Raw genomic sequence first — 24,241 nt, forward strand, 5'->3', positions numbered from 1 at the left:
AGCGGCTCGTAAGGGCTAAATATATAAGTAGGCCTGCCATTATGTTTCATCACTTTTCAAGAAGGGTGCCAATTATCCTGAAGTTTAAATCTAACCTGTATTTATATATTTATACCTTTAGAAATTGTAAGTGCAGGAGACCACTGGGACCTGAGGATATCTAGACAGATGCTGCCATTACTGTTAATATTTGGGTGGTAGATTCTTGTGGTGAAAGCAACCTAATAAAAAGACAAAATAAAGTAAGGCCAAGTCCTTAAAATGTCAACACAACAATAATATACTACATGCATACTGAACATACAACCAGAATTTCAGAATTTTACCTTTGGAGGTTTGAAGGGGTAGTCTGTTGGGAAGTGTATGGTCAGGAAGAAAACACCACCCTGATAGGGACTCTCGTTCTAGGGTCAAATAGGTCAGGGTATTCAGATTAATTGCTAAAATAAGGATCCAATGTAGCTTCAACAAGTTAAAGTCAAACAAAACCCATAAATAAACGCAATTTGCTGATCACAGCAAGTGCCCTGATGTTCCCTCCACACATGTAAATTAAAAATAAAACTTTAACACAACTTATCCATTAAAAAAAAAAAGGTATGATATTGCTAAAAATAGGTTTAACCGGACGCGACCATTTGCGCTGAAACCAGATATCCGCCTGTGACGTAACCAGTTCACTAGTACACCGTTTACCTTTGTTACAGAGCGCCATCAAATAAAGGCTTCCAATTCTTTTGGAGGAAGAGAAAAGAGAATCGCCTCTTATGTCACTTCTCTCTCTCTCTCTGTTTTCACTGCTTCAGATGGGTTAAATACAGAGAAAGAACTTCATGGTGCTGTAATCTGTGTGTGAAAAATAAAGGCTTCTAATTCTAAAAATCTAATCAGAAATTCTCTCTAACCATGTGATTTTTACTGGCAACAAAATACACGAATCAACAGACTTCACTTTTATGAAGTGCAAATCTAACTCAGTTAGATAACATACACAGTACTGACAAATACTAGTAAACAAATCCTGTTGCCATAGCAACAATTCTTGCCATCTAAAAACAACCGCTTTTCTTAGTGAATAAAAATAAACAAAAGCAGATCACATAAAATGATCAATGATCTGACTTTTTCTTTTAATATACCTAAATGCTCGACACTCGAACATCTTTAGGGTTGTTTACAACAATTTTGAAGTGATGTATCCACTAGATCCTCTAGCCTCAGTAAGTCATGTGAGAAGTTGGTGACATCACGGTTTGTACTCAGAGCACGATATTTGAACCTCGGAGAGAGTAAGATGTCAGCGCCCAGAAGCATCGTTTTTCCTTTTAAAATATAAACCTGTAAACAATATGCAAGAACAAATATGAACAAGAGAACATTCGAACGTTTTGTATGGATATTATCTGCCAGTATGGAGGAGTTTATATTTTGGGTTTTGTTTGGCTTTAACACAGTCATTATATAGTACTAACAGCCTACAACATTGTGTGGGTTCGTACAACCCCAATTCCATAAATTCGGGACACTGTGCAAAACAAATAAAAAACGGAATATAACGATTTGAAAATCTTGGAAACCCTATGTTTCATTGAAAATAGTACACAGACAACATATCAAAGGCACATATTAAAACTGCATGGCTCCATAGTAAAAAGAGTACAGGTGCTAAACTGGCCTGCCTGCAGTCCAGACCTGTCATAATTTGGCACATTATGAAGCGCAAAATACAACAAAGGAGACCCCAAACGGTTGTGCAACTGAAATTGTATATCAGGCAAGAATGGGACAACATTTCTGTCTCAAAACTAAAGCAATGGGTCTCCTCAGTCCCCAAATGTTTACAGAGTGTTGTTAAAAGTAGAGGTGATGCAACACCGTGGTAAACATGCCCCTGTCCCAACTTTTTTGAAACATGCTACGGACATCAAATTCAAAATGAGCATATATTTTTCAAACAATAAAATTCCTGAGTTTCAACATTTGATAAGCTGTCTTTGTACTATTTTCAATGAAATAGAGTTTCCAAGATTTACAAATTGTCAAAATACTCTATAAAATAAATAAATTTAAAAAATAAATACATTTTACAGTGTCCCAAATTTATGGAATTGGGGTTGTAATCAAAACAATTAAAATCTAAATGAAGGAGTAATTAATAACTATTGCTTATAACCAAACAGATAAATCATGTTTTATGTTAATATTCACACAGAGCTTCTCAATAATCAATACTTTCACCAGTCAGAATTTTATTAGTGCTACAGTGCTCAGCGTAAATGAGTACACCCCCTTTGAAAAGTAACATTTTAAACGATATCTCAACGAACACAAACAATTGCCAAAATGTTGACAAGACAAAGTTGAATATAACATCTGTTTAACCGTATAACGGGAAATTAAGGTTAATAATATAAACTTAGATTACACATTTTTCAGTTTTACTCAAATTAGGGTGGTGCAAAAATGAGTACACCCCACAACAAAAACTACTACAAAACTACTACTGACTTGGTGCGGTCATTAAAAATCATGGAGGCCATACAAAGTACTAGATGTAGTAGTTTTTGTTGTGGGGTGTACTCATTTTTGCACCACCCTAATTTGAGTAAAACTGGAAAAATGTGTAATCTAAGTTATATTATTAACCATACTTTCATGTTATAAGTTAAACAGATGTTATATGAAACTTTGTCTTGTCAACATTTTGGCAATTGTTTGTGTTCATTGAGATATTGTTTAAAATGTTACTTTTCAAAGGGGGTGTACTCATTTACGCTGAGCACTGTATTTCTGAACATTTGGTATTGAAGTGTCAAAGTCAGCACAGCTGCATGACTAATATTTCTCTCTCAGCCCAAACCTGTTTGGGGGGGGGGAAGAAAAAAAAAAGATCCTTGCAAAAGTGGTCATTCCTCAATCATGCAGATAGTGGACGGTGTCGTCATAAACCTGGCTTGAACCTACAGTACCAGTCAAAAGTTTGGACACATCTACTTATTTGTAGTTTTTTCTGTATTTTGACCATTTTCTACATTGTTCTACAAAACTGAAGACATCAAAACTATTAAATAACATATAGGACATGTATGGAATTTTGTGGTTAAAAGTAAAAAAACAAAAAAAAAAAACCCAGGTTTCATATTTTGGATTCTTCAAAGTAGCCAGCGTTTCCCTTGATGCTTTGCACACTATTGGCGTTATCTTAACCAGCTTCATGAGGTCGTCACCTGGAATGCTTTTCAATTAACAGGTGCCTCATCAAAAGTTAATTAGTGCAATTTCTTGCCTTCTTAATGTGCTTGAGATCAAACAATAAATAATAAAAATACAGTAAATAGCCCTATTCCACAACTCTAGTGCTCCATATTATGTCAAGAACCGCTCAACTAAGTAAAGAGAAACAACATCCATCATTACTTTAAGACACGAAGTGACAATCAATAAAAATAAAGAAAAACCATTGAATTAAAAGGTGTCCAAACTTTTGACAGGTACTATATGCATTTATAAAACACAACATTGAATCTATGCATTTACAAATGTTCTATGTAGGGCTAGCCTAAAAAAACACCCACTTTGTTCTTACTGCCTCGACAAACAGTATGCATTTCATACTGAACCATAATTTTATATGTTCATCGCAAATGAACAGAAATCTGCCTTTTTTTTTTAAATAAATCACACAAACAGAATGTCTAACATAGGAGTCTACAAAAAATAATTACCCAAGATACTCCATCCGATGGTGCAATATATGAGGTGTGGTAAAAATACATCAACAGTAGCCACATTTGAGGAACTTAATATTGCAGAGTTGTGTCCATTTCAGGAGTTGTTCAACAATGGAAAAATCAAAAATTAAAATTTTAAATAAGGGTTAAGGATGTTCACCTGGCATCCAACAGTATACGTTTGTCTCATCTGTTCTGTTCATCAATGGCTTTGCAAGCATCAATACATTTAATTTGGTGTTTTTTTTAAAACCCACATATTTTTGGATTACCCTAAATTCACACCAAACACAGTGAGGGCATCAAAATGACCAGAAGTTGTTCATTTTCTACGTGAGCAGCAGCATCTCTTGGTGGTGAGCAGCAGCATGATCTTTGGCAGTGTGTCTTGAGTGGTGGTGGCAGCAGCATCAGAATGAACTTGAAGTCCAGGAAACTTTATGGTAATGAGCTATGACACGGTCCGACAGCAACCAATTGAAATTTAAAAGTGCGCAGTCCTAAAGAATCCTAGAAAACATAGTCGTCTAAGTTTTGGTTACATTCAAACTGTTTCCAAGTACAATGGAGGAGGAATGACCAAATTGTGGTGGTGGGTTCCCCCCCCATTATTTATGATGTGTCCCTGTTTGCTAGCAGAGACATACACATACATGTGTGTGTATAAAAAAGTCAGGGTTCTAACTAGGCTTTTTCAGCGTATCGGGTCAATATAATGTTTCCCGACTGTTACACCCACAATACTGCCGAGACACCTGTAAAAAGTTGCCAAAAAGACTTGGCAATCTTGAAAATGTCGTCTTTTGTTTCATTTTCTCTTGTTATCCCCGCATAGCAGTGACGTAAGCATCCAGTGTATAGCTGCCCGAGTTGTTCCGTGTGGAGATTGTCACTGATGATGCTAGTCCGGTTAACCTCCTTCCTTATGCTGTGTTCACAGTAAAGTGTCATGCGTGTTAAGAGCCGCTGATGTGCTATGCACGTAATACATGCCGGTCCCCCGAGTTAGATCTGGATAGTCGTGTACTGTAATTGAATGGCTTAAGCTGAAAATAAAGCTGACACCTGGTGAACATCAACTGGTTGTTTTATTCTTATTCCATAAATGTGTGTCTAACAATCATAGCAACTTTTTTTTTTTGGGGGGGGGGGGGGGGGGGAATGACTCTGGCAGCAGGGGCGTGGCCAAGCGGTGGTTTGTGAATGGAGGGCGAGGCCAAGGAAGGTGAGTGGCAAGGTCAGTACACCTATTCCTGATTAAGGTTGTGCATGTGCTTTGCAGTAACTGCAGGGAGTAGAAAAAGGAGGGAGAGAGCAAAGAGAGGGGATCTCTCCCAACCAGAGCACGCGCGCGTGTGAGTGTGTGTGTGTAAAGCTGAAAAGCAAGGAAAACGGTGAAAATAAAACGTCTGTGTAAACAACACTCCCTGCCTGCCACGCTTCAGTATTCACAGGTTTCAGCACCACTGTAGTAAATCCCTGAAGGGGGTGGAATACTGAAGCTCGGCAGGCGGGGAAGTGTTATTCACACAGACTTTTTATTTTCCACTGTTTTCCTTGCTTTTCAGCTTCTCACACACACACTCTAGTTGGGAGAGATCCCCTCTCTTTGCTCTCTCCCTCCTTTTCTACTCTCTGCAGTTACTGCAAAGCACATACACAACCTTAAAACGGGAATAGGTGTACTGACTTTGCCACTCACCTTCCTTGGCCTTGCCCTCCATTCACAAACCACCACTTAGCCATGCTCCCACTGCCACAATGATCCAAAAATGAAGAAAAAAAAAAGACTTTCAGGGAGGTCTGCAAGTGCCAGGAAGTGCACTAGAATGCATCTCTAAGCATGTAGAACCCGTGAGCTTTCGGGGGCCTGAGGTGGCCCCCAAAGCCCTGGCCGTTATGACTTGTGCCACCACACTGATATTTTCGTCTACTTAGAACCCTGATATTATATACAGTGTTGCTTGAAAGTTTGTGAACCCTTTAGAATTTTCTATATTTCTGCATAAATATGACCTAAAACAGCATCAGATTTTCACACAAGTCCTAAAAGTAGATAAAGAGAACCCAGTTAAACAAATGAGACAAAAATATTATACTTGGTCATTTATTTATTGAGGAAAATGATCCAGTATTGCATATCTGTGAGTGGCAAAAGTATGTGAACCTCTAGGATTAGCAGTTAATTTGAAGGTGAAATTAGAGTCAGGTGTTTTCAATCAATGGGATGACAATCAGGTGTGAGCGGGCACACTGTTTTATTTAAAGAACAGGGATCTATCAAAGTCTGATCTTCACAACACATGTTTGTGGAAGTGTATCATGGCACGAACAAAGGAGATTTCTGAGGACCTCAGAAAAAGCGTTGTTGATGCTCATCAGGCTGGAAAAGGTTACAAAACCATCTCTAAAGAGTTTGGACTCCACCAATCCACAGTCAGACAGATTGTGTACAAATGGAGGAAATTCAAGACCATTGTTACCCTCCCCAGGAGTGGTCGACCAACAAAGATCACTCCAAGAGCAAGGCGTGTAATAGTCGGCGAGGTCACAAAGGACCCCAGGGTAACTTCTAAGCAACTGAAGGCCTCTCTCACATTGGCTAATGTTAATGTTCATGAGTCCACCATCAGAACACTGAAGAACACTGAAAGCCACTGCTCTCCAAAAAGAACATTGCTGCTCATCTGCAGTTTGCTAAAGATCACATGGACAAGCCAGAAGGCTATTGGAAAAATGTTTTGTGGATGGATGAGACCAAAATAGAACTTTTTGGTTTAAATGAGAAGCGTTATGTTTGGAGAAAGGAAAACACTGCATTCCAGCACAAGAACCTTATCCCATCTGTGAAACATGGTGGTGGTAGTATCATGGTTTGGGCCTGTTTTGCTGCATCTGGGCCAGGACGGCTTGCCATCATTGATGGAACAATGAATTCTGAATTATACCAGCGAATTCTAAAGGATAATGTCAGGACATCTGTCTATGAACTGAATCTCAAGAGAAGGTGGGACATGCAGCAAGACAACGACCCTAAGCACACAAGTCGTTCTACCAAAGAATGGTTAAAGAAGACTAAAGTTAATGTTTTGGAATGGCCAAGTCAAAGGCCTGACCTTAATCCAATCAAAATGTTGTGGAAGGACCTGAAGCGAGCAGTTCATGTGAGGAAACCCACCAACATCCCAGAGTTGAAGCTGTTCTGTATGGAGGAACGGGCTAAAATTCCTCCAAGCCAGTGTGCAGGACTGATCAACACTTACCGGAAACATTTAGTTGCAGTTATTGCTGCACAAGGGGGTCACAGCAGATACTGAAAGCAAAGGTTCACATACTTTTGCCACTCATATGCAATACTGGATCATTTTCCTCAATAAATAAATGACCAAGTATAATATTTTTGTCTCATTTGTTTAACTGGGTTCTCTTTATCTACGTTCAGGACTTGTGTGAAAATCTGATTATGTTTTAGGCCATATTTATGCAGAAATATAGAAAATTCCAAATGGTTCACAAACTTTCAAGCACCACTGTACCTCACTCACACACACACACTGCATGTTAAAATCTGCTTTAGCACTTAGCATCAACACAAAAGGCTTTTAATTAGTTGTCATTATTTTCTTTCCAAACATGTAATCATAATTGTTCATTATTTTCCTTCCTCAAACATTTTCTTACCTTCACATTTAAATTATTTCATGAGGTTAACTTGCGGTCAGTTGTGGCAAAGATACCAGTTGAAACATGTGTTTGCTTTATGGCCCCTTTGAATAAAGTTTGCAAAAAGCTTTCCGAACGAACAAACTCGTATCCGCCTATTTCATCTACAATCACAGAGCATCCATGAACTTCGACAGCGTTGTTGGCAGAACAGCCAGAGCGAATTTTAACGCTTTGGTGTGAACGTACCATTCGACTATGAATTAGGGATACACTGCGACTTATGATACCTTCAATCAACAGTAATAGAGTCGTTACAGAATATTTAGAAAGTAGAACATTCTAAACCTTCTTTAGGTCTCCAAATTTGCATTTGGGTTGGTCCTAAATGGCTCACGATTTGAACAAATAGTACACTAAAAGTAGAAAAACTACAACTTCCCATTAATATAGACATTAACTGCATTCTAGTCCAAATATTGGCGTCTCACTGATGTTCGTGTAACCAGATACAGTGTCACAGAGGACATGGAACGCAGTTAAGATGAGCATTAAAATCCATCGTCAACCAAGAAATGCTGACAATGATGATGAAAGATCCACTTTTGCTCTGCAAATACTTGGCTCAAACCTTCATTTCAGACCAAAATGATAATCAGTGGCAAACAATGAAAACGGAGAGGAAGCGGGGCTGATCATATCTTCAGTTAGTCTGACTGATCATGCTCTGTATTCAGAAATTAAATAAAACTTTTATTTTCCTGAACACCTCATGATTAAAAAAAGGAAAAAAAAAAAACCCAAAAGCTCCCACACGGCCTGACTGTTATTGACCTTAGTTTTATAGGATGAGATGTAATCATACTCACAGGACCCATGATTGTGGCCTGCCAATGGAATACTGAAAGAAAAGGAAAGATATTCACCTGTAAAACTGACAGAGACACATTCAAATATGGACAGGATTAGGGTTCGTGAACTCACCATCATCCCCAACTGGACCTGCTGAACACTGTGCTGGAGGATCACGGGCCAAATCAGTTAATTCCTACAAAAGACCAAGTGATTAAGGGATGGACAATACGGTGTGGGTGTGTGTGTGAGAGAAAAGGGAGAGAGAAACTTTGGGAGGTTCTCGTAAATGCAATTTAAGGCATTCCAGTAATGCATTATTAAGATCCAATAAGATCACTAAACCCACATGCGGTCGTCATGATAATGGTGGTATGATTGTAGCAATATGAGCCATGTGGGTGTGCATGAGTGTTAGAATTAATGTGTATATTTAGCTACTGGGGTCACGTGGGATAGGGGAGGGTAGAACGGAGCCCAAGTCCACAAGCATGTCCGTCCCCAGTGGTTTATTTTTGCTGGTGGGTGGGAAGACACCTGAAGTATATAGGATTGGGGTACGAGGTCACTGAGTTAGGGCTGACATCAGTGTTGCCAGGTCCACAGTTTCACCGTGTAATTGAGATACCTGTGACTTTCTGGTGTTTAATTTTTGACCAAAATTGTGTATTTCAGCCAATAATATATTTAACACGCTCCAAAAAAAAAAAAAAAAGTCTGTATGACTAAACTTGTGTTTTTATTGAGGCTAGTTTCTACCATTGCCTACAGAGATCACATTCAGTGAGAGGCCAGCTTTTTTAAAAACAGCCAAAAACGCAGTTTACACATCCAAACTGTCTAAAACCTTGCCAGCTCTGTGTCCTTTCCTCAAACAGTGACTTTCACACTTTGATCAAGATATTACATTTCTATATCCCATACCAAAACAATCAGTTTGTGAGCAGATGCATACACCATGATACATCTGCACATCAAACCAGGGAAAAGCATTTACACACTGAACAGATGCACCACTGATTACTTCCCCACCAACGATAGAGTGAACAGAGATCCGAGGATGGGGTTTGTTTGTTTTTGTGTACGTATTGTGTGTCACTCCTTGGAGATGCAACTGCAATTTCACGATCTTTGGCAATAACAATAAACCTTTTTTTTTTTTAAATTTAAAAATGCCACAAGTGACTAACCACGTGATGAGACAACGATGTGGATGATGATCAAAGTGAGAATGCATTTCTAACTGTAAACATAAAATTCTGTTAAATTCAGCAGTAATTCTGTTTTTTTCCCCCCCAAGTCAATTAGATTATAAATGTATTGATACGTACACGGTCTTTCAGTGGAACTGGAATGATTTTCTCACTTTTTATTTTTGGGGGTAACCAGAATTTAAAATGCCAAAGCTTTACTTCTGATTGTGTGTGCAAAAGAGAAACATATTCAAGCCTAGAAAACCTGTTTTTGTTTACTACATACAGAAGAAAATATATCACCACCTACACCAGTAGCCAGACAAGGTGGTCACTTGTCATACACAGGCTACCCCCTTTTTCCACTAAAGTAGTTCAGGGACTGGTTCAGAGCCAATTCTTCACGTTTCAACAGCCAAAGAAACAGCTCTTGGCCAGGACACCTGATTCGAGAGCAGCACCAACACTTTGCTGGTCTAGAACCAAGAACCACTTACGTCAGGGGCTGGAGGCTGAATTATTGTGACCAAAAAAAAAAAAAAAGACCCCTCTGCAACTGCCATTTAACCCCCCCAAAGAGGTGTAGTCTTTTTTTTCTGCCCAATCCAAAGCAGAAGAAGAAAAAACAAAGCTTTAATATGGACATAAAATCCAAGGAGCAGTGATCTGTGGAGGAGACAATCTTGTGTATACAGTGATGTAATTATGTGGCTCTATGGTGGATCTCTAGCCTGTGGAAAAGCAAACTGGTTCTTAGATGGTTCACAAGTTGTGAACCCACACACAGGAGTAGCTTCAGGCACTCATGTCTCAGTTCTCCCAGGCATGCAAGGACTTTGGCCTCACCATCAGCCTTAAGAAGACAAACGTGATGGGTCAAGATGTTGCAGCCCCACCTTCCATCTCCATCGATGACTACGAACTACAGGTTGTCCATCAGTTCACTTACCTAGGCTCCACCATCACAGACAATTCGTCTTTGGACGAAGAGGTCAACAAGCGCATTGGAAAGGCAGCAACAACTCTTGCCTGCCTCACCGATCGTGTCTGGGAGAACCCCAAGCTGTCCACAAAGACCAAGATGGCGGTATGCAATGCCTGTGTCCTTAGTACACTACTATATGGCAGTGACATGGACCACATATGCCGAGCAGGAGAAGAAACTGAACTCCTTTCACCTACACTGCCTTCACCACATTCTGAACATCAGCTGGCAAGATAAGGTGCCAAACACCGAGGTCCTGTCTCAAGCTGGTCTCCCAAGCATGGTTACCCTCCTCAGGCAATGCCACCTGCATTGGCTGGGTCATGTACAGCGCATGGAGGATGGTCGCATACCAAAGGACATCCTCTACGGTGAACTCATGGCTGGCAAAAGGAACACTGGCCGCCCCCAACTGCAATACAAGGATGTCTGCAAGATAGACCTGAAGGCTTTGGACATCGACATAAACTCCTGGGAAGAGCTGGTGGCTGCCTGCAGCAATTGGAGGGGTGCAGTGAAACAGCAAACCACGCTTGGTGAAGAAAAGCTCACTAATGCTGCTGAGGATAAGCAGGCCTGAAGGAAAGAAAGGCGTATGACCCCACACACCAATGCCACCTTTGTCTGCGACATCTGCAACCGTGCCTGCCAGTCCAGGATCGGGCTCTTCAGCCACCACCGAAGATGCTCCAACAGCAACTGATGAGACGTGCCCATAGTCGACTATAACTGACGGAGGCCTCCAAATCTTAGATGGTTCACAAGTTGATCCGGCACTAGCCCAGAACTAGTTCGAATTGGTGACAAGGGGTTAACTGTTATTCTTAAAAGGCATATCACAGGTAAATTCAGGAGCAAGATCGATGCAATTCTCCTATTTTATTATTAAACTTTGGTCAAATATCTAACATTCTTCAATGTCTGCAATTTTTTTTTACCTTGCGCAATACCAGAAAAATTCAGTTGAAATCAAGCCATTTGAGGCGAATTGGTCCGCCTCTGAAAAAACTTGGCATTTGGATTTCCCGGCACACACTGATTTTCATGACGTCATCTGCGGGACGCCTCCTTCTGAATCCCACATCAGCGCTGGTTTGTTTATGAGAAAACGACCTGGTGGTTTTCTACAAATTTCTTCAACGTTATCACGCAGTTATTAAAATGGTTAACAGATGTATCATAGGAGGGTGTAGCAACACCAATCATGACGGGATTAGCACTCATTGTTTTCCAAAAGGCCGGACAATGAGAGAGAAATGGGAGCGCTTGGTCTACACAGGCTGTGCACTGAAACTGCGCAAAGCTCTCGCAGCCTGCTCGCGCTTCTGCAGGTGACGTCACGAATCTGGCTCCAGACTCCCTTGGGATTTTTCCAGACGTGTTTTGTTCTATTTTTTTCTGCTGTAGACAGATGGCCTTGTGCAAAATTACCCTTCTGGATCAATGTGTAAAGGGACATACTTTCATATAAAAAACAAAAAACAAAATTGGTCCAGAATATGCACTTTAATCTCTGTAAATTAATCTACGAATTTGGTTCAGTGAATTTGATTGATTTACTCTCTATTTATGACAATTTATATCTTTTTTTAGTAAAGATTTTAGATGGAAATTAGTTATCTGCTACGTGGCAGCACGGTGGTGTAGTGGTTAGCACTGTCGCCTCACAGCAAGAGGGTTCTGGGTTCAGGCCCAGCTGCCAGCCACGGCCTTTCTGTGTGGAGTTTGCATGTTCTCCCCATGTCTGTGTGGGTTTCCTCCGGGTGCTCCAGTTTCGCCCACAGTTCAAGGACATGCAGTTGGTTGATGTGAGGCGGCCTTGGGCTGAGGTGCCCTTGAGCTCTCTGATTGCTCCCCGGGTGCTGTAGTATGGCTGCCCACTGCTTCAGCTGGGTTAAATGCAGAGGATGAATCTCACTGTGCATGTGACAAATGAGCAATTCCAGCGTTACGGACGTGACACTTGAACTCAAAATGGCAACAAATGACCCAGTGCATGTTTTATTGTCTCCCAGTATTTAAACAGGTGTTGCATATTTTAAGGCTGTACCATACTGGAGAAGTGATAGAACAAGAACAATTCCCATAGTACATCTAGGGCATGCCAGAAAATGCCAATAAAAGATGCGTTATGGATGTGACAGAAAAAGTATCACTTTTCTTGGGTGACTGTACATTTTTATCAAACTCTGTGAAATTGTAAACCTAATGTCGAAATGGAGATATCCGTTTGATAGAGGGGTCCAAGGTGAATATTAAAAAAATCTTTGTTTAAAATATTTTGTATTTCATGCAGAGTTTCGGAAGGAAAAGTCAGCGTTATGGATGTGACGAAATTCCGTTATGGATGTGACGCGTCTGAAATAGACATGGCATATGTTTAGAAAATCAGCAATTTAACCACCATAACCCTTTGAAAAACTCTCTAAATATCAGCTAAAACTATCAAAGTTCTTAAATAATATTTAGGATGGCTATTGTTTTGCTGTTTTGTGGATTTTAGCATACATTTCTGTGGCTTGTAGCAATAATATAGAATTGTACATGATCAAAGTTGATTTTAGCTTGGGTTTTACATTATAAGAAAGAAAGACTGACATATTAAGGCGCCGGGAACAATTCTTGTGACAAATCGGTTCAACTTATTCACATCTGTAAAATACAGGCCTAGGTGAGATCTCTGGGAGTGGTTTTGATGTATTACATGTTGCTTTATTTTTGCATGGTGAGGTTGACATTTACATGGAATTGCCCAAATCAAGGTTTCTTCTTCTAATACTATTTAATTAAAATCTAATGTATGATGTTACGTTTCAATATATTACAATGCATTTTACAAAATGTAAAAGATGCTGGGTAACTTTTGGAAGAGAAACGTTAAGAGTTTTGTACTGAGCATTAGGCTGGTTTGTGTCAGACCTGGCAACCCTGGCTGATCTCCATTACTATTCAACTCTACACACTGGAGCATTGCGCAACTGCACTTACATTCCTGGACTCAAATCAACTCCGCTGTAATGTTTTAAATAGAAGATTCAGACTGACATGTTCACCAAATGCTACCAAGTCTCAAAATGTTGATGACAAACCCAAACGTGGTTATAATCACTAAATGGAGTTTTAAAAAAAAACACCTCATACTTTTCGAGCATTGGGTGAATGAGGAAAGATGATCTTCTTACTATTTTAATCAGAGCTGGAGCTGAAGGGGGAAAACTATTTTGAACACGAAGATTGAAAGACTGAGTGAGAAAATGGATAAAGGTGCAACAACTTACACACTCCTGAGACACTGTTAAGGCTTTAGCAAACATGAACTCTGAGATTTTAAGTGAAATCTCGAGCAGGACTGCAGTGTGTGCAGCCTCAGGTACTGACAAGTGTGTGTGTGTGTGTGTGTGTGTTCCAGGCAATGCTGACACACAATAGACAGAAATAACGAACAGCTGTCTGATAGGTTTCTTTTCAGAGACCTGTGTTAAGTTAATGTGTGTGTGTACTGTGCCTAAACGTGTAAACTAACATTCACGCTGGATAAGTTTGTTTATTTCTCTTCTGTATTTACATGTGCATGTTGTCTAGCTGCTTTAGCTATAAACTAAATCACTCGGCTGCACTTATAAACGCGCCCAAATTAACCGCCTTTTAATGTTAAAACCCACCCTTTAGTAAAATCTTCAGCGTATTTCATGCTTACCTTTTGGATTCGTTTAAGCGCCATCTTACCGCCGCCTGTAGTGGTTTAGTTTAGCAGAGCTCCACTCCACCAAACACTGGAGCTCTTAGCGCGCTCAACTTTTGCTGGACTGTTGCTATGCTTACCGAGTCTTACTGAATTGCTTTCCCCACCTGTATTCTGCACTTCCTTGTACCGTGATTGGCTCGTATGGTCCCGCCTCTTGCCCTACTATTGGCTAGCGGTTCACACCGGCCAATCGAGGACGCTACGAGTCGAACCAACTAGCCAGCATGATAGGCGGGATTGTCAAGAATACAGGTAGGAAACATAATAACAGTCTATATTGTAGCCTATGCTGAAAGCTATTCTAGCGAACTATCAAGCTCAACAATTCGAAACTAGGCGCTGTAAACAACAGTCCGATAGAATATTTATTATACAAAGTAATCCGGTTTTCATCAATTACTTAACAGTAATTTCATAGGCAAGATAAAATGTCCGGGTTACCGTTCTTCCGTTTTTAATGACGCATAAAAGGACGATGTTAATGTTTTACTGCCACCTACAGGCCAGGATATGAACAGTACAGCATTTATCTCAGACACTTTATTAAACTTGCAACTGATAATTACATTACAGGAATTTAGCAGTTAAGGGAACTTCAGCCATCCCTGCTGGTCCAGGGAATCGAACTGGCGACCTTTTGGTCCTAAAGCTGCTTCTCTAACCTTTAGGTCATGGTTTCCCTAAATGTTTAGGCCATTTAGATATACCAAAATCCCATAAGATTTGAACTGGTTGTGGAATTAAACTCCATCCATCCATTATCTGTAGCCGCTTATCCTGTCCTACAGGGTCGCAGGCAAGCTGGAGCCTATCCCAGCTGACTATGGGCGAGAGGCAGGGTCGCCAGGTCATCACAGGGCTGACACATAGACACAGACAACCATTCACACTCACATTCACACCTACAGTCAATTTAGAGCCACCGTTTACCCTAACCTGCATGTCTTTGGGGGAAACCAGAGCACCCAGAGGAAACCCGGGTGGACAGCATGCAAACTCCACACAGAAAGGCCCTCACCGGCCACCTTCTTGCTGTGAGCAGAGCTGGCCCGTGGCATAGGCAATATAGGCAAATGCTAAGGGCGCTGCGTCCATCCAGGGGCGCAGAAATGGGGGGAGAAAAATTATGACTTCCACTATTCTGAAAACGAGTCAGCATTATAATGTCTTAGCCTAATTTAATTGTACAGCAAAGCATGTAGTCAGGGCGGCAGGGTGGTGTAGTGGTTAGCGCTGTCGCCTCACAGCAAGAAGGTCCGGGTTCGAGCCCCGTGGCTGGCGAGGGCCTTTCTGTGCGGAGTTTGCATGTTCTCCCCGTGTCCGCGTGGGTTTCCTCCGGGTGCTCCGGTTTCCCCCACAGTCCAAAGACATGCAGGTTAGGTTAACTGGTGACTCTAAATTGACCGTAGGTGTGAATGAGTGTGTGAATGGTTGTCTGTGTCTATGTGTCAGCCCTGTGATGACCTGGCGACTTGTCCAGGGTGTACCCCGCCTTTCGCCCGTAGTCAGCTGGGATAGGCTCCAGCTTGCCTGCAACCCTGTTGAAGGATAAAGCGGCTAGAGATAATGAGATGAGCATGTAGTCAGGGTGCGATTTGTCAAAAAAAGCGGGGCGGGGTGGGGTGGGGTGGGGTGGGGTGGGGTGTGGTGGTGGTTGTTAATCATGAAACAATAAGCGCTCAACAGTGGAGTGTGTCTTTGGGCACGCACATAGGCGGTCTTTCCATTGGGCAAAGTCGGGCAATTGCCCTGAGCCTCGTCCAATCAGGGGCCTCGTCGTCGCGTTATGGTATTCCTGTTTTCCTGCATGCTATACATCATTTACTATGTAATAATTCATTGTGATTATACATATTTTCCACTCGACATGAACCACATTGCTACGAAAATAATAAAAGCAATAAAGCATGATTCACGTGTAATCCTACAGCTAGATTCACAAGCAAAACCACCAGTATGTGACGTGATGTCACGCACAGCTATCCGGCTTCGCTCTTTCTCAGAGCCGTAGTGTCTGAAGTAACCTAGGCAACGACGCGAGCAGGCTGAATACATGCACCAGCACCATCTAGCTCTAGCTGCAGAGCCCTCGTAAAATTTTTTGTTAAAGTCAAATCAGAATGAAACGATTTCTAAGTGGTAGTGAGAAAAGGAAGAGGAAAAAGGATAGTGAACAGTTTGTTGAAAAGCTACCGAAATTAACAACCTTCTTCCACACAAGATAGCGGCTGCAGTTAAAGGCTTCCCTGATTGCATTTCCTCTCCAACAGACACTGGGGGCCTTTGGACAGCGATCCATTCCTAAGCCATTTTGTTTGTAAATTGTGATTTTGTATGTTTAAATCGGAAAAAAAGACAAAAAACTATTGAATAAAAATAAAAAACTGTTCCAGATATCTACAGATTATACACATTCCTGAGGCATGAAGACCAGTGACAAGAAATGAAGGCAATCATTTTACAGTACATTTCAACAGGCTATGATTTATGTAACTACTTGAGTCCTGCTGGATATTTAATCATTATCTTCTCAAACAAATAACCTTTTTATATACTGTGTATCATATTTCAAGAAGGGCGGCACGGTGGTGTAGTGGTTAGCGCTGTCGCTTCACAGCAAGAAGGTCCGGGTTCGAGCCCCGTGGCCGGCGAGGGCCTTTCTGTGTGGAGTTTGCATGTTCTCCCCGTGTCCGCATGGGTTTCCTCCGGGTGCTCCGGTTTCCCCCACAGTCCAAAGACATGCAGGTTAGGTTAACTGGTGACTAAATTGACCGTAGGTGTGAATGTGAGTGTGAATGGTTGTCTGTGTCTATGTGTCAGCCCTGTGATGACCTGGCGACTTGTCCAGGGTGTACCCCGCCTTTCGCCCGTAGTCAGCTGGGATAGGCTCCAGCTTGCCTGCGACCCTGTAGAACAGGATAAAGCGGCTACAGATAATGAGATGAGATATTTCAAGAAAAAAAGTTGAACTGTTACTATGTTTTGTGTTTATTTTCTCTGTTTCAGATATCTACAGATTATACACATTCCCGATTCTTGAAGACCAGTGACAGACTTAATGTAGTTACAGCTTTAGTTATAGATTAAATGGGCATGACTGACTCACTCACACATATACTCTCAGTCAAACTGTTAAACCATTTAAAAAATATTCTGTATTTTGGCATACAATTTTTGTCTGAAACTTCTTTCTCACATAGTTAAAGGTCCTTGTTAATAGATGAGGATTTGAAGGGCCCCCTAGCGAAATTCGCCTTGGACCACCAAATTTCTAAATCCGTCACTGTGCTTAACTATATATTCAGAGAAAACCTGCTGGATTGTTACCCAAATCTAAGTATTGCACTTCGAGTACTCCTCACACTTCCTGTCACAGTGGCTTCTGGGGAAAGGAGTTTTTCTGCCTTGAAATTAATCAAGACATATCTCAGGTCCACCATGTGTCAGGAGAGACTGTCAGATCTGGTGGTAATATCCATTGAGCAAGCCGTGAGAAGGAAACTGGACATGGAAGATGTCATCACTGCATTTGCCAATGCTAAAGCAAGAAAAATCAAGTTTTAAGCACACAGTAAGTAAATTATAATAATTAATAACTAATAATTTCATTTATTTAAATCTTACACTGTATATTAATCCACGTTTGGTTTTTCTCTCTCCCTGTCTTTCTGTGCAGGTCTCATCCACTGTAGCCACCACCACCCATGAGACTGATAGATGGGCACACCGACAGCAGCGCACATAGACAGACAGGCAGACACACACACACACACACACACACACACACACTCTCCTCTACTGACACACACACACACACAGCTTATATTCAGATATTCAGTGATCTTTATTGGGTTTTTTTCAATCATTTCCATGTGTTCACAATAAATATTGTTCATCACTACGTATGATTCATCATCTCATTATTATTACAGATGTATGGGTTGGGGTTGAGGGGGGCCTCCAAATTGTCCTTTGCCCAGAGCCTCAGATTTCCTAAAACCGCCCCTGGGCGCGCAAGTGCGCATCCGCGGCTATTCTCTGTTTTGGCCATGTAATCATAGCCGGCGATTGCTATAGACGACCTAGGCAATTGCCTAGAGCGCAAAGTGTGCCCGGGGCGCCAAGGGCGACCAAAACCCCACCAAAAAGGAGGGATGGAGTTATTGAATGGAGATGTTACCAAGTGCATCAGTGGTGTACAGTGTTTTCAACCACTGTGCTGCCGAACTCTAGTACCGCGGAACACTAGTGTGCCGTGAGAGATCACCAAGTGTACCGTGGAAAATTATAGAATGACTGTATATTGTAAATATTGGCAACAGCGTTTTAGTTTCAGTCAACATTTTCTATTGGTGATGTGCCTTGAGATTTTTTCATTGAAAAAAGTGCACCCTGGCTCAAAAAGGTTGAAAAACAAGTGTAGCCTATGCAGTAGTGGTCAGTGATTTCCTTATGCCTACTAAAAATGCACAATGATAGGTTATAAGGGGGCGGGGAGAGCGGTGTTCATCGGGGAATGAGAGTGGCTATCCACTGCAAAAAGTAGCCCAGACTACAAGTGCTTAAATGAAGAAATCCAAACGAAGGCTACAGGAAGAAACAAATAGAGCCAAGTATAGAGGTAAGTCTGATCTAATCTTTCATATCAACCATTATAGTGGCAAATTAATATTTTAGATGCCTGAATCAATGTCTGCCTAGCTAACTAGATGCAAACAGCAATAGACTTCAATAACAAAGTACCCATAATAGCACTTTTGTTTGAAAACACAGCCCGTTGATGTCCTAACAGGGTGCTTAAGTTTGCACAATTAGAATTGTAGAATTTTTTATTCATTTAATTTGTTAATTCTTCAGAGATGACATAACTTTTAATAGCAAAAAAGAAACTAAAAATAATTTCTTGTTTATTGTCCATGCACTACACTTTGAACAGGGTGCAGAAGAGTTTTTGCCCATTATATGGAGATATGTATTGAATTTGTGTGGTCATTTTACTTTGTGACACTTTATGTTAATAATGATAATAATAACAATAATGAAAAAGATAAAAATGACTTCTTGTTTATTGTCCATGCACCGTACATTGTTTAATAGTAATAGAATAGAGTGATTAGATTAAAGTGTTATTTAGATGTTATTAGAGGGGTTTTTTTCTTGGGGGGGGCGCCAAAACTCAATCTCGCCTAGGGGAGCCAAAGACCTAGAGCCGGCCCTGGCTGTGAGGCAACAGTGCTAACCACTACACCACCGTGCCGCCCTGGAATTAAACTCAAAGACACAATTAAACTGCAAAATAGCGACATGAGATCCTGCTACAAATAAGACCTGAGGTTTGCAAAAGCATCACAACACTACACGACCCTTACAGTGCTTTTGTGAAACTGGTGCTCTGAGTCAAGGGGTGAAAGATAAACTTTAGTGAAACAGGCAGAAAATAACTGTCCCTTGACAAAATATAGGTAGTAGAAAGTATATTACTGTGCAAAAGTCTTAGGAACCCTGGTTATTCACTACAAACTTTGTTATAGGTTTTGGGGGGGTTTTTTTGGTCTCACTTCTATATTATCGAGTCTGTACAAAACATTTTAGTTCTCCAAACATTAGTTTTCTTGCACAAAATTAAATGTAACAGAAAAATGTTTGTATGTTAGGAAAGAAAGCAGCATATTACCTAAGAGACACTTTTCAGACAAAAAAATATAATGACAGCTGCTGGGTTTTGGTATAAAATTAAGAAGTAAGTGTGACAGTCAAAATCTTCAGAGGAAATGTGGCTGGTTCTGCAAGATGCTCAGGAAAACCTACCAGCTATATAAAACTGGTGACGTATGATGCACTATTTCATTAACTGTAGACAGCATGGGGCCTTTTGACTTCAAGTTAGCTTTCCCTAGTTAGCATTGCTAGTCTTTTGAGCAGAGGTGGACAGTAACGAAGTACATTTACTGTACTTAAGTATAGTTTTTGAGTATCTGTACTTTACTTGAGTATTTTTACTTTTTTTTAAACTTATGACTTTAACTTCACTACATTTGAAAGGCAAATATCATACTTTTTACTCCACTACATTTCTGTCAAGGTCCTCATTACTCGTTACTATGAAACAGCTTTGAAAGTGGACGTTTTTTCTTTTTTTTCTAAAACGTGATTGATTTTTTTTGTAGATGAGACTGAGACAGCCTGTCAGTAATCACTAGGGTCACGTCATGTCTATAGACTGTATAAAATCAAGTTCAATGATTTCTCAGCAGCATTATTTGAACACGATCAGTTGATGGCAGAATGGAAGGAGGCGGTTCTTCTGGGGAACGCACACACTCATGGCCATACCTAGAACCCATGTTTCAGTTTTCTGAAAGGGTTAAAGATTCGTTTCGTTTTAAATGTTTGCTTTGTTTGCCAAAAATGAACCACATCACAGCCTACAAAAACTCGCCGTCCAACCTGCGGAAACATATTGAGGTATATACGTAAATGTTTTTTTCCAAGAGAAAGCTTGCAATGAAGTTGTCTGTGCTTTTAGAGCTAGCGATAGCGTCGCAGCAGCTATGCAGTCTGGTTAGTCAAAGGACTTTCTATGGATTTGCCCACCAAGTTGCCATAGCCTTGTCCACGGCTAACGATAACACATAGCTAGTTAACTTGGACACTGTTAGTTAGCATGTAAAAATGGAGTTACGCTAACACGAATAACGTTAACTTATCTGAAGTCCTTTCAGAAATATGTTTTAGCATAATCTTGCCAAATAAACAGAATGTAGAAATCTTTCTTTTCTAGTAGCGTTAGCTACCCAATATGATTTAGAGTTTGAAAAGCGTTTGCTAGCATGTCAGGTGGAGCTTCACTGACTAGCTAGCTTAACGTTAAACCACCATGACGGCACAGCATGTGTTCATTTTGTGAATTCACATTTCTGTCTTTGGTAACGGCATTATGTTCTGTAAGCGTTGTGGCAATAATACAACAATGCGTTGACAGAAAATGTACTTTTAATACTTAAGTATTTTTAAAAGCAAGTACTTCAGTACTTTAACTTAAGTAAAAAATTGACTGGACAACTTTCACTTGTATCGGAGTAACATTTGACCAGTGGGATCTGTACTTTGACTTGATGAAGTTGGGTACTTTGTCCACCTCTGCTTTGGAGCTATCACACACCATGCTGCTTGCTACACCTTACACCGCATGTGTCAAACACAAGGCCAAATCTAGCCTTGTTTCATTTGGTCCACATGAAATTGGCCCAAAGTACACTACTGCTCAAAATGCTTACACTATCTAGAATTGACAGCAGATCTGTAGCATAGCGACCACCATTGTACAAAAGTGTGTGGGCTCACATTTCACAGTGCTGAAATGTGCTTGATGTAAGTCACACTTGCATGTAAAAAGGTGTGCTGGCTGTGGAGTATCAAGACATTAATTTCAGTGGGATGAGTAAATATGCAAAATAAAATCACAATTTTTTGCATGGTCTCTACAATAAAATTGGTAAGTGTGATGCACCTGTGCATTTCAGGTGGATGTTATACAACATTTGGAGCAGTGATGACACAAAAATTTGTATTTAATCATAAGAAATTCAGGGCACAATCTATCCTCAAACAGATTTTCCACATTAATAATGTGGAAATTAACAATGCAGCTCGACCAGTCTGAGAAAACTCGCTGAGGCCCTGCCCAAACAAGCTGGTGATGGAAAAGCACCAGGCAGCAGGTCTGCTATGTAGATATGATAGTTATCAGTCAAGTTGGTATGCTTACGAAGAATTTAACAGGTATAACTTGCTAGCCATCCATCCATTATCTGTAGCCGCTTTATCCTGTTCTACAGGGTCGCAGGTAAGCTGGAGCCTATCCCAGCTGACTACGGGCGAGAGGTGGGGTACACCCTGGACAATTCACCAGGTCATTGCAGGGCTGACACAGAGACACAGACAACCATTCACACTCACATTCACACCTACGGTCAATTTAGAGCCACCAATTAGCCTAACCTGCATGTCTTTGGACTGTGGGGGAAACCGGAGCACCCGGAGGAAACCCACGCAGACACGGGGAGAACATGCAAACTCCACACCGAAAGGCCCTCACCGGCCACGGGGCTCGAACCCAGGATCTTCTTGCTGTGAGGTGACAGTGTTAACCACTACACCACCGTGCTGCCCGCTAGCTAGCTAACATGCCTAACTTATATTGTTTTAACAACCGTACATAGCTACCCTCAAAGCTACATCAAGAAACTACAGTGCCTTGAAAAAGTATTCATACCCCTTGAACTTTTTCACATTTTTCCACCTTACAACCACGAACTTAAAAGTTTTTTACTGAGATTTTATGTGATAGACCAACACAGCCGCGTGGGTTTCCTCCGGGTGCTCCGGTTTCCCCCACAGTCCAAAGACATGCAGGTTAGGTTAACTGGTGACTAAATTGACCGTAGGTGTGAATGTGAGTGTGAATGGTTGTCTGTGTCTATGTGTCAGCCCTGTGATGACCTGGCGACTTGTCCAGGGTGTACCCCGCCTTTCGCCCGTAGTCAGCTGGGATAGGCTCCAGCTTGTCTGCGACCCTGTAGAACAGGATAAAGTGGCTAGAGATAATGAGATGAGACCAACACAGAGTAGCACATAATTGTGAAGTGAAACAAAAATGATAAATGGTCTTCAAAATTTTAAACAAATAAAATTCTGAAAAATGTGGTGTGCATTAGTATTCAGCCCCCTGCCTCAATACTTTGTAGAGCCATCTTTTGCTGCAATTATAGCTGCAAGTCTTTTGTGGTATGTCTCTACCAGCTTTGTACATCGAGACACTGAAATTTTTGCCCATTCTTCTTTGCAAAATAGCTCAAGCTCAGCCAGATTGGATGGAGAGCGTCTGTGAACAGCAATTTTCAAGTCTTGCCACAGATGCTCAATGGGATTTAGGTCTGGACTTTGACTGGGCCATTCTAACACATGAATATTCTTTGATCTAAACCATTCCATTGTAGCTCTGGCTGTATGTTTACGGTCATTGTCTTGCTGGAAGGTGAATCTCCTTCCCAGTCTCAGGTCTTTTGCAGCCTCCAACAGGTTTTCTTCCAGGATTGCCCTGTATTTAGCTCCATCCATCTTCCCATCAACTCTGGCCAGCTTCCCTGTCCCTGCTGAAGAAGAGCACCCCCATAGCATGATGCTGCCACTACCATGTTTCACAGTGGGGATGGTGTGTGCAGGGTGATGAGCAGTGTTAGTTTACCGCCACACATAGCGCTTTGCATTTAGGCCAAAAAGTTCAACTTTGGTCTCATCTGACCAAAGCACCTTCTTCCACATGTTTGCTGTGTCCCCTACATGGCTTCTGGCAAACTCCAAACGGGACTTCTTATGCCTGTCTTTCAACAATGGCTTTCTTCTTGCCACTCTTCCAAAAAGGCCAGATTTGTGGAGTGTACGACTTATAGTTGTCCTGTGCACAGATTCTCCCACCTGAGCTGTGGGTTTCTGCAGCTCCTCCAGAGTGATCATGGGCCTGTTGGCTGCTTCTCTGACCAGTGCTCTCCTTGCTCGCTCTGTCAGTTTAGGTGGACAGCCATGTCTTGGTAGGTTTGCAGTTGTGCCATACTTTTTCCATTTTTGAATGATGGATTGAACAGTGCTTCTTGAGATGTTCAGAGCTTGGGATATTTTTTTATAACCTAACCCTGCTTTAAACTTCTCCAGAACTTTATCCCTGACCTGTCTGGTGAGTTCTTTGGTCTTCATGATGCTGTTTGTTCTTCAGTGTTCTTTAACAAACCACTGAGGCCTTCACAGAACAAGTGTATTTATGCTGAGAGTAAATTACACACAGTAGGACTCTATTAACTAATTAGATGACTTCTGAAGGCAATTGATTGCACTGGATTGTATTTAGAGGTATCAGAGTACAGGGGGCTGAATACTAATGCACACCACATTTTTCAGATTTTTATTTGTTTAAAATTTTGAAGACCATTTATCATTTTCGTTTCACTTCACAATTATGTGCTACTCTGTGTTGGTCTATCACATAAAATCTCAGTAAAAAACTTTTAAGTTCGTG

General features: G+C 41.1%; 1 protein-coding gene and 1 long non-coding RNA gene across 3 annotated transcripts in view; one reads left to right on the forward strand and one right to left on the reverse strand.

Annotated features, from left to right (window-relative positions):
- ube2d3 (ubiquitin-conjugating enzyme E2D 3) overlaps window positions 1-14,372 on the reverse strand; it is a 28,523-nt gene extending 14,151 nt beyond the window's left edge. Inside the window, exons 1-5 of one of the 2 annotated variants that reach the window (XM_060925656.1) lie at window positions 14,122-14,372; window positions 8,379-8,442; window positions 8,264-8,295; window positions 327-404; window positions 116-221 (exon numbers count right to left, since the gene is read on the reverse strand). In XM_060925656.1, coding sequence (XP_060781639.1) covers window positions 116-221; window positions 327-404; window positions 8,264-8,295; window positions 8,379-8,442; window positions 14,122-14,145 — 304 coding nt within the window. In that variant the 5' untranslated portion in view covers window positions 14,146-14,372. The remainder of the gene's footprint in view (window positions 1-115; window positions 222-326; window positions 405-8,263; window positions 8,296-8,378; window positions 8,443-14,121) is intronic. The other variant, XM_060925657.1, reaches the window with a different exon arrangement.
- Window positions 14,373-17,340: 2,968 nt separating this feature from the next.
- On the forward strand, window positions 17,341-18,070 carry LOC132888617 (uncharacterized). Its single transcript, XR_009654957.1, has 2 exons — window positions 17,341-17,740; window positions 17,846-18,070. It is a non-coding gene; the product is annotated as an uncharacterized LOC132888617 (long non-coding RNA).
- The last annotated feature ends 6,171 nt before the right edge of the window (window positions 18,071-24,241 follow it).

Source organism: Neoarius graeffei, chromosome 7, assembly GCF_027579695.1.
Source record: "Neoarius graeffei isolate fNeoGra1 chromosome 7, fNeoGra1.pri, whole genome shotgun sequence".
Lineage (NCBI taxonomy): Eukaryota > Metazoa > Chordata > Actinopteri > Siluriformes > Ariidae > Neoarius > Neoarius graeffei.